Source organism: Lathyrus oleraceus, chromosome 6 (assembly GCF_024323335.1).
Source record: "Lathyrus oleraceus cultivar Zhongwan6 chromosome 6, CAAS_Psat_ZW6_1.0, whole genome shotgun sequence".
NCBI classification, from domain to species: Eukaryota; Viridiplantae; Streptophyta; class Magnoliopsida; order Fabales; family Fabaceae; genus Lathyrus; species Lathyrus oleraceus.
The window spans coordinates 98,680,591-98,692,560 of NC_066584.1; the positions used below are offsets into that span (position 1 = coordinate 98,680,591).

The 11,970-nt window shown below is 34.2% G+C and overlaps 1 protein-coding gene across 1 annotated transcript; it reads left to right on the forward strand.

The window, feature by feature from the left end:
• Positions 1–9,213: 9,213 nt before the first annotated feature.
• Positions 9,214–11,030, forward strand: LOC127090945 (protein CANDIDATE G-PROTEIN COUPLED RECEPTOR 7). Its single transcript, XM_051029420.1, has one exon. The coding sequence runs from the start codon at positions 9,382–9,384 to the stop codon at positions 10,702–10,704; it is 1,323 nt and encodes a 440-aa protein (XP_050885377.1). The 5' UTR covers positions 9,214–9,381; the 3' UTR covers positions 10,705–11,030.
• Positions 11,031–11,970: the final 940 nt, after the last annotated feature.

Here is an 11,970-nt window from a genome sequence, read left to right on the forward strand (position 1 = left end):
AGTTATTTAATTTAACCGTTTGAATCTCTCAATCAAATCAAATAAGCATGTCTTTCAACTTTGGTTAATATAAGTAAATAACATGAAAATAAAAAAGAAAGAGATAGGAAAAGGCACATAAATAACATGAAAATAAAAAAGAAAGAGATAAGAAAAGGCACATCAGAATTTATATTGGTCGGTAAGACACGTCTAATCAGTTTGAGATTTTATTTTAATTTTAAAAATGGATATAAATTAAATAAATATACAATTTTAATAATTAGAAAAATTAAATATAAATACAATTTTAATAATTAAAATTGATGCACCAAAAATACAATAAAAAAATACAATTTTAATAATTAAAAACGATACACTAGAAATAGAATTATAGATTAACCAAGTAAAGCACTAAAAATTCAAAGTATTGTTTAAACTATAAATACAATTATAATATAATGAATAAAAGAAGCCAGAAGAAAGTGAGAGATTTATAAAAATAGATGGGAGAGTGAGAAAGTATGATCAAATACTATTTTCTGAGTTATTTTAAATGATAGGCGAACTCTCTATTTATTGGTCAACGCATGGTATAAATTTGAAAATAATACATGGGTTATTTAAGTGTCATAATCGATTAACCTAATCAACCATTACATCCCAAAATGGAATGTTTTGATTTCTAGTCGTTGTCAACCATTAAGAGACTGTTGCAATCGATTATAGGCATTACAAATTTGAAATAATTGATTATAACACTTGATTAATTGATTGGACACTTGCAAACATACTTTTAATTAATCAGACAATTTCATAATCAATTAGCTAGGCCTTTAAAACATTTATAGGTAGTTTTAACAAATTGAGAGAGGCTCCTCAAAGATTTTAAGCATGTGTGTGATTTTTCCATAGTAATTCTAGAGATACTCATGTGTCTTTAGAAAACTCAGGTAACCCAGTCAGACATGACCATACAAACTTTCACACTTCCTCTATTTCACAACTCTGAAGCTTCAAGTCTTCACATCATTATCTTTGACTTTAGTATCACTTAATAACTTTGAATTTGTAGCTTGATGAGGTTTGAGATGTCTTTAAGTTAATTACCATCATCAGAGAGTTGAAGGACCAAACTATTGGAGAATCATGAAACAAAAGTCTTCACTTGAACATCATTGGATGGCAGAGTAAACCTCAAAGAGATGACTTGATATTTGACGTAAGTCTTCTATGCATGTGAATAAGATCATCTTCAAAAGAATAGTTTCATAAAACATTTTGGTACTGAGAGCATCTTAAACCGCTTGAATCATCTTTAAGAGATAAATACTTCACTGGATATCATTGGATATCAGTTGTTGTCGACATCAAAATCAAACAGTTGACTATAGCTTTGATATCAATAAACTTCACCACTTTGGATAACATTGAGCTTGTTCATATTGAGAGCAGGTGGAATTTCAATCAATCCATTAATGAATTTGAGCTTTTTCTTAGCACCCATGAGTCACTTCATTAATATGCCTCAAGCCAAGTAGTTTGAACCATCTAATTTTGGTGTCAAAGTAACAAAGTTAAGGCATTCTCTTTGTTTAACATGGAAGCTAAATTCAGTGTCATTCTGAGGAACTTGAGAAGTGGCGCATAAAGACATGTTGTGGAGGATCGATGACAGAAACATAAAATACAGAAAAGATCAAGATGAAGAAAGATGAAATGGGAAATTAAGTACAATAGAATTTCTAGAATTTGGTTGCAGAATCAAGAACAAGCATAAATCAGTGGGCAAAGAAACTTGTAATAGATTTCAAAGTCTAACAAACTTTTAAATGAAAATAAAGAACACTAAAAACATGAACATTCAATGATGTAAAATTGACACCATATTATGATGAAGTAATTGATCATTCATAATGTAAATAATTTCTCTTAAATGAACGTAGTTACATGGTTTTGGTTATATAGTTAGATATGACTTGTACCATAAACTACTACGGATGTACTCTATCACATACTTTTGTGTGAAGCAAACAACTGCACTAGCTAACTTCTAACAACTTTTGTAACTAAGTTATTGTATCATCCTTGTTTCTATTTGATTTGTTTTCATGCTCCAATACAAGTTTTTTATAGGAAAATAAACTTCAATATAAAAAGCACAGGGAATGTTCAACATAACAGTACAACAACAAAGCAGCGAAAAAAACACCACCAACAAACTACACAAGGCAAGCAGATGGATTAACACACCAAACAGACCAATCAATATGCATGTTTAAACTATTAGTCACTTACAACCACTCCCATAGTAAGAATTGAACCATCCTTAAGACATCAAAATTACATAAAATCCCCTATCTGAACAAGATAAAGTTCTTACAATTCCAAATATCCAAACAAAAAGCTAGCCCAAACAACCAATGAAAATCTACGATAAACTTAAATTTCAACTTCCGCTTGAGATCACGAAAATGCAATAACACTGAACCTACATGATTATCTAATTCCACCCAAGCCACTTGGAGAAGTTCCTCCAACACGAAGAAGTAATCACAAGATAAGAAGTTATCAAAATCTTATCTCCATCAAAATACAACATACATAATGTGTTATGTCTTCCTTCGATAACACAACGCTTACTCAATTCCATCTGACACGAAAAGATCTTATGAATTAATCTCCAACCAAAAATCCGAATTTTACTTGGATCCTGTTTTCCACAAAGTCGCAACATCTCTCTTTAAATATGCCTCTAAAACGTACCCCACACTACACAACTCGGACATCCGCAAATAACTTGCATTAACCGAAAAACCATCATTGTACTGCCACCAAACACATTTGTCTTTTACCTCAACTGTCAGAGAAACATTGTGCAATAAAACCCACATTATTTCCATGCTCGCTGCAACATCTCCCGAATCCGACTATTGCCGAATATTGAAATTCCAATTCCAAACCCCATCGCACAACTGTCCCATGTCACAAATTTTGATTCCTTTAGCCCCCGCACACATGAATAAATATGGAAGAAAGCTTGAATAACAATTTCACCTTTATCCAACAATGCCTCCAAAAATTGATATTGCTTTCATCACCAAGATTGCAAGAAATATACTTTGAAAACCAATGCTCTTGATTTTCGTCCAAAGGATCTCATACAAAACAAATATACTTCCACCATGAAGATATTTTTTTCCAATGTTTGCCAAATGAGGGATCAATGTTGAAATCTTTATATCATCGTAACTGAAAAACAAAAAATCAAACCACACCAAATTTTGCTCGCTTAGAATCCTCCATTTCCATTTGCTAAGAAACACTAGGTTGAATCTCCCGTAATTCTTAACTTTAAGGCCTCTTTCATCCTTTGACATACAAACTTTAGGCCAAGTTACCCAAATAATTTTCTTATTTTCCTCGACACCACCCCAAATAAAAACTCTTTGCAACATAATGATTTCTTTAATAATCTCTTTAAAATCCTTATAAAAAGAAAAGAAAAGATAAGAATGTTACTCAAAATTAAATCCAACGGTACCCCTTCCTCAAATTGACAAATTCATATTATTCCAAGCCACAAGCTTACTTTTAATCTTGGAATTAACCATCCTTCATACTTCCCTTCTTCTAGGGTTAATACCAATAGGCATGCCAAGGAACACAAAGAAATGAGAACCAATATCTCAAGCCAAAAAAGACATTACTGATAGTAAGAAATCAACATTCGAGTTATACCCATGGATTTTGCTTTTAAGCAAATTAATTCGCAAGCCATACACCAATTCAAAACCTCTAAGAAAAGCCTTAATACTCCAAATTTGTTTTCCATAAATCTTCACCTATCAACATTGTATCATCCGTAAATTGAAGAATCTCACAATGAAGAGATTCACTAACTTGAAAACCATGATAATCACCAATCACTACTACAAAATAAACCTTCTGTAACACCATTTTTACAACGGTCTTCCTGCTAACCGTTGTAATATTTTTTGGGGGTGTTTTTTTTTTTGTATTTACTAAAGTACATTTCACAACGGTCATAGGTACCGATTGTAGTGAAAGGTACCTGGAGTGAAATGGTTCGAATCCCAGCACCAACAATTTTCCATTTATCGTAACATAATGGGCTTGACCTTGTATATCACCACAATTATTATAATCAACCGTCTTATAACTTGCAATCATTTCATCACGGTTCGTATTTTCAACTGTGGTGAAATATGTTACTTATTTATATATAAGTGAAATTATCTTTCACTTTAGTACATTGCAACCGTCTCTCTCAAAATAAAACCCTAACATCTCTTTTACTCGTCTCTTTTAAAACGAAACCCTAACATATCTCTGACTCGTCTCTCTCATATGGAAACCCCAAACATATCCATCCAACTCATCTTCTTTGAAGTATTCCTTTGTTTTAGCAAATCTTAGAAAATGAATACTTTACAGGTTCGTCTTTGTTTATGTTGCAAAATATGTTTATCTATTATTGTTTATTTTTCAATAGCTTGTTTCATAATATTTGAACTTTCTGCTTGTTTTGACTTATAGGTAGGGATGTTTGTTTCAATAACGAAGACGAAGCTAAAGTGAGCGTTGCAAACTTGTGTGAAAGATCCAGAATGACATCCATTCAAAATAGACACAAGCTTGCAACTCTAACTTCAACTTCATCCTTAGTTCATTGTGGATACCATTATGGGACATGTAAGTTTCTGAAACATTTTTCGTGTATGTTGTTTATGGTTTATTGTTGATGAATGTTATTGTTAATGTTTGTTTAAAAGATGAGTTTATTATATATTATGTGGTTTGAGTGTTTTACCAATCTCTTACCATTTTCAGATTGCATTAGAAAATTATAATATAATAGATAAAGTTATATTATAAAACAAGTACACGTTCATTTCTTAACAAGAATTATGTAATTTGTTATATGCATGTTATTCTTTAACTGTTAGAACTTTATTTAAAGATTATAGATCTTCAACCGCCCCTCTCTCCACCTCTATTTTTGTTTTCAAAGTAGATAATATTTTGCAAAATGAATTAGAGGTGAAGGAATGGACGGTTGAAGAACTAGGATCATTAAACAATGTTCTAAATGTTAAAGAGCAAAATGCATATAAGGAGTTGAAGAACTCTTGTCAATCATTGAACATGAACTTGTTCTTCTAATATAACTTAATTTGTCATATTATAATGTTCTAGATTAAATTGAAATGTTATATGTTTAGTGAGCATTTGCGAAATAAGCACTCCAACTAGTTTGTAATAAAATCTGTTCTATATATCACAATGGTTGTTTATACCAACCATTGTTAAATATTATACATTAAAGAATGTCACAGCGGTTGTTTAAAGTAACTGTTGTGGTAGGTAGCACGCTACATAGCTTATAATCATGATGGCCCGATCATGGTGAAAGTATCATACATACAATCACATCTTACCTCACAACAGTTGGTATGGCGTGTTGGTATCTCTTTTCCAACCGTTGTGATATGTGTTTTCTGTAGTAGTGAATCACCATCATATTTAGCATCAAACCGGTTAAACCCTCAGTCACCAATAAAGAGAGAAATGGTGGTAAAGAATCCCCATAGTGCAAAATTCAAGGGACCTTGAAGTCTTTGGTAGGACTACCATTGATCAAAATAAACATATAGCTATTAAAAACAAGGCCTTCCATCCAACCTAGCCACTTCGCACCAAAACTCAATCTTCTCATCATAAATCTCAAGAAATCCGAAGAGACGCAATCATAAGCTTTTTCAAAATCAACCTTCACTAACATAAAACTCCTTTTATGTCTCTTCACATGATCCACCAACTCATTAATGATAAGAACACCATTTAATATTTGTCTCTTAGGAAGAAAATCCATTTGGCAATTGAAAATCAAATTAGACAAAACCTTTTTTAAACGGGAAGCAAGCAACTCAGTCAAAATTCTATAAAGAACTCCAACCAAACAAATAGATATATACTCATCAAAATAGACTTAGGTATCAAAGATAATAAGGAAGTCGTAGTAGATTTTGGTAACGAAGAATTCTTATAAAATTCATTCACAAACCAAAGAAGATCTTCTTTCAAAAAATTCCAACAAGCTTTAAAAGAACTCGTATTGAAACCATATGAACCCAGGATTTTGTCCCCTTCACAAGACCAAATAACATCCTTTCATTCATCCAAAGAGAAAGGAATCTCCAAAAACACTCTCTCGTCATCAAATATCTGCTTTAACAACACTTTTGATAAAATTGGCCTCCTATAACCAACCTCCTAAAATATAAACTCAAAATGATTCTTCACCTCTAATTTGACATGTTTCACATGATCCACCCAACCATTATCCATCCTAATACCCAACAAATTATTTCTTTTAAATATTTTCTTCATAACTCTATGAATGAACTTAGAGTTAGAATCCACTTTTGCGATCCACTTATGTTTTGCTTTTTGTTTGAGCATACTCTCCTTCGCCAACGCCGTTTGCCAAACCCGACTAGAAGCTTCCGCCCTTTTCTGACCTAACACATCTAGATCCTGATATGAATCATTAGCTACCAAGAAATCTAAAGCGTTTAATTACTAAACCGCCGACTCAAACTCCATATTCAAAATACCGAACACTTTTTTGTTTTATCTTCTTAAATGATTCTTAAGCAACTTAAGTTTTTTTGGAACAACATGATTATCCTTCCCAACCAAAAGAAAGGATTTCCACATATTTTCCACAAAGAGAAGAAATTCAGGATGTTGAATCAAGCCGCTATTTTTTTAAGGGTTTAAATCCTCAATTGGTGGCTTTTCCTTTTATCCAAATTGGATAATGATCAGAAAACTCCCTACTACCAGCAACTTGAACATCGACCTTCCACTTCTTAATAAACCCCTCCGATAATAAGAACATATTTAACCAACTCACGTGAAGGCGATAAAAAACACAAAAAGAGGGGTTGAATTATGTTTTCTTTTCTCATTTAGGCTCTTTCTTCTTCTGCTTTTGATTGATCTTAATCAGATTTTAAATATTTAGTTCAGAGTCTGACTCATAATGACTAGGTTTGCTTCTAAAAGTCCTTATCAGATTCTAAACCAGAATCTGACTCAGAGTTGCAAAGTTGATAGCAGCAGAATGATAAAATCATAAATCAGGAAAGTAAAAGCAAAGACACACAACAATTATCATGTTTTATCTCACAAATTGAGAGTAGTCTAGTCCCCTTGTACTCCCAAGAGATTTTAACTATAACCAACAAGATTATAAATGCTCAAGCACTAAGCAAGATACTTCCAATACTCAAACCCTAAAGTAAGAGACTTATATGCTCAAGCACATAAGAAAGATACTTTCAATGCTCAAACCCTTAAGTAAGAGACTTTTATTCTCAAGCACACAAACAAGAGACTTCCAATGCTCAAACCCTCAGGTAAGAAACTTCTATGATCAAGCACACAAGCAAGAGACTTAAAATGCTCAAGCACTAAAGCAATAGACTTCCAACTCTATAATAAAATGATAAGATATTTTGGATAAAAATACACTTGATATGCAATCAGAGGTGTAGATAGAATACAACTTGTTAAGACTCTTAATACTTTAAGAACTTCTAAAATATACAGTTGATAAGATATTCTAAGGCTAGCTAATTTGACAGAGTGACTTCTATTTGAAATGTCAAGGTTTAGAGTCTTGTATTGCAGTGTATTAGTCTTCTTCTTCAAGTCCATATGCTCCTTATATGGAGAGAAGGAAAAAAGGCATTTGAAGACTTTCACTAGAAAGTTGGATAAGATTTGTATGATTGGACCAATCAAGAAAGCACATTTCTGCAAGAGGAATTATCTGTTGAAGCTCAAACAACTATGAAGAGATTTTTCGTTAAGTCTTCACGTGAACAAAAGATCTTTGAGTCAGTCAGAGTTTCCTCGATTGAAGAGATTTAGAAAACCTTCGGATTCTAGAACCCAGGTTCTGATCATTCAGAGGTTGACTTTCTTCAAACTTCACTCTTTAGAGGCTGATTTCTTCAGGGTATGTTTCTTAGCTTCTAAAGCTTCAAAGTCAGGATCACCAGAAGGTAACTTTCTTTAGGTGTTGACTTCTTCACAAGCTGGATCTTCCATTAGCGTCATAGTCTTCAGAAGTGATCTTCAGAGCCAGAGTCTGAACTTCAAATTCAAAATCTTCAAGCTTCTCTTCATCGGTTCTTAGTCTTATAAACCTTCATACTTGAACAAATGTTAGAATACCTAATTGTTCTTTAAATAATATGTTATCATTAAAATCCAAGGGACATGGTTTCAACCAATTTTGTTCCAACATCATGGTCTTACCGCTCAAACAAAACCACATGAATTTGCTTCCAACAACTGAGACATCAATTAATTCGACATCCGTAATAAAGATATGAAATTCGACATCTCATTCCTATATAGCTATTTATTCACTCATTTACTTCCCCCTTTTTTCTTAACTGCATTAAAATCACCACAAATGCATTCCTCACCCAAAGGGAATTTGCTTTTAAAATCTATTAGTTTTTTTTCTAACAAATCATTTTATGAAGCATCATACACGAGGAATAAACATTAACCAGATACAAATTAAAACCCTTCCAATTAACATAAACCTTCCCCTAAGAAACTAAAGTTGAGACCAAACACACCTTTTTTATATGATGAGAAGTCCTCCGAATCGACCATCCACACCTTTAAAAGACCACTCTACATCTAAATATGCTTTAATACAAATGTACGATGTTTGCATATGATTGTATTTATAAGCAATTATCTCACTTCTAAATATGTTCTAGTACAAAAATTTAGGGGTACTAAGTATTTCTCATTTAAGAATTTATTATTGAGTAAAAAAACAATATACTTTATTAGCATAACTTAAAAGGAATGAATACCAACAATCCATACATTATTTAATATTCCACCTCATTTAATATAAGATATCTTAGTTCGTGTTCAATCACGTTGATAGACTGTCTAAACCATCAATATAGATATTGAGTCAGTGTGGGTTCAATAAAGTGATTGTAAAAAGAGGTTGGTGTATTTAGTAAAAGGTACCAGTGTAAAAATTAATTACAAATGATATCAAGACTGAGTTGGGCTACAATTTTCGCTCTACAGCCCACGAAACCAGAATGCAAAATTGGGCCAGTGCGCACCCTCAAATTGTTTCCGCAAATAAAAATTCTCAGCGTCACGACCACGACGTCGTTTTAGAAAGACCAAATTCTTCTTTCACATCTCAATCATCAACCGATTCAACACTGAATCGCTACCTTCAACAATACGCCAACAACAGAACTAAACAGAACACAGTTTCACTCAAATCGCTTCTTCAGAGTCTCATTTTTCATTCTAAAAATGGACAAAACGACGATCACCACCGTCGTTTCACTCATCACAATTCTCTTCCTCTCAATCACACCTCCATCAACGGCTGAGATCAAATCTCTCACCATAACCTCCGATACCCGACCCATGATCCTATTAGAGAAATTCGGGTTCACGCACACCGGCCACGTCCGGATCGCCGTATCGGAAGTCTCCGTCGCCGCCTCCGGATCACAGCCGGATCCATCTCGTCTCGGATTCTTCCTCCTCAGCGAAGAATCGCTTCTTCAAGTCCTAATTGAGATCCAACAAAACCCTAGCTTCTGCGTTCTCGATTCACGTTACATCACGCGTCTCTTCACTTTCCGTGACCTCTCACCTCCTCCCACGGCGTCGTTTAACCGTTCTTACCCCGTTACATCTCCGAATGAGTTCAGTCTCTTCTTCTCTAACTGTGCGCCTGAAACCTCCGTTTCCATGGCGGTTCGCACCGAGCTTTTCAACCTCGACGCCGATGGTTCCTCTGATTATCTCTCCGCCGGTCAAACACAGTTGCCTTCTCTCTACTTTCTCTTCTCCATCGTTTACTTCGGTTTCTTTGGTGTATGGTTATATGTCTGTTACAACAACAAACTCTCCGTTCACCGGATCCATCTCCTCATGGCAACTCTCCTCCTCATGAAAGCTCTTAATCTTATCTGCGCAGCCGAGGATAAACACTACGTCAAGATCACCGGAACTCCACACGGTTGGGATGTTCTCTTTTACATCTTCCAGTTCATTCGTGTGGTGTTGCTTTTCACCGTCATTGTATTGATTGGCACCGGATGGTCATTCCTCAAACCATTCCTGCAGGAAAGGGAGAAGAAGGTTCTCATGGTTGTTATTCCTCTTCAGGTTTTGGCAAATCTGGCTTCGGTTATAATTGGTGAAACCGGTCCTTTTATCAAGGATTGGGTTACATGGAATCAGGTTTTCTTGCTTGTTGATATCATTTGTTGTTGTGCAATCATTTTTCCTATTGTATGGTCGATTAAATCACTTAGGGAAACATCCAAGACTGATGGAAAAGCTGCTAGGAATCTCGCAAAGCTAACACTTTTCAGGCAGTTTTATATTGTTGTTATTGGTTACCTTTACTTCACACGCATTGTTGTTTTTGCTCTCAAAACCATCACTGCTTATAAGTATAGGTGGGTTAGTAATCTTGCTGAGGAGGGTGCTAGTCTTGTCTTTTACATTGTCATGTTTTACATGTTTATGCCTGTGGAGAAGAATGAGTATTTTGTGCTTGATGATGAGGAAGAAGAGGCCGCCGAGATTGCTCTCAAGGAAGAAGAGTTTGAGCTTTGAAACAAACAATGGGTTTGGCTCATTCACAGATATTAGGTTCGCGGTACGCCTATAACTGCAAGTGCAACTACAATTGTGGTTCAAGTCTGCTATGCTGTTAGTGCCCTGCTGTTCCTTTTTTTCTTCCTTTGACCCCTTTTTATTTTCTAACATTCTATTTTACAGTTAGAGATATTGTAATACTGCCTGTATGTTTTTAGATTTTATTTTGTATTTGTTTGGATTGCTCAAATTGTATTGTGCCGAATAGAAAAAGTCTGTTCATGTTTGTACTCAAAATCAAATGCTTCTTTCACTCTGGGAGATGATTGCTCAGGTGCTGTCGAGTTATTTTGTTACTTGTTGTATTTGAATTTTCCATGTTCACCACATTCTTCTCGATTGTATGGTTAAAACAAGCAATGTACCATAACCAATTGGACATACATTATTTCATAATCTACATTCCACACCTTACATAGTCTTGTAATTTGTGTTTTCCTTTGATAGTTTAACACATCTTGCTCTTTTCTACAACAAGCTATCACATTTTATATTGTTGATTGATTCTTAGTTTTCATTTCCAAGGTCTGATGTTTCCGTATAAGTGTAATATGGTTTCATTTGTTGATAACATGTGAAAATTTATTTAGAGCAAGTTAAGTGTGCAATTGTGTAGATTACCTATTAACGGCTCACCAGAGGCTTTGCTCATGCCCCACTTGGTTACTAAAAATGAAACTTGTTGCATAGCAAAGTAACTGCAAAGTTTGGCCCTAACTATTTACGTATTAAATCAGTTCGTACTTCCTGGTTTATACTTCTGTCATTTTGGTGTAAAATCTGCTAGAAATAGCAACGATTTTAACACTTGAAATTTAAATTGAGCACAAACACAAAGGCACCAACTTGACCTTGTGTAGAGAAGGAGTTGGACTTGAATTTGTTGCAGTTAGCCATGTTGGTTTTTCTACATTTATTATGGCATTTCTCTTCTAACTTCAACAATATAAATTGCATTGCCATAGAGAGATTTTAGTTCTGTATGAGAGTGTCTATTCTTATTCATAGATAAGTGAATGTTCTGGAAGAAACAGAGTGAGGCTCTAGAAGTTAGTTGGTGCAACTCAGAAGTGTATGGATAATGGATTTCAAAAGAATGCAATACATGTTATACCTGATGGAAATGCCCATGGTTGCTCACTACCACATAGTTTGAAAGCATGTATGGCCTTCCATTGAACTTGAGCTCATGCATCCGTATGCTTTTGACTTTGAAGTCAACAT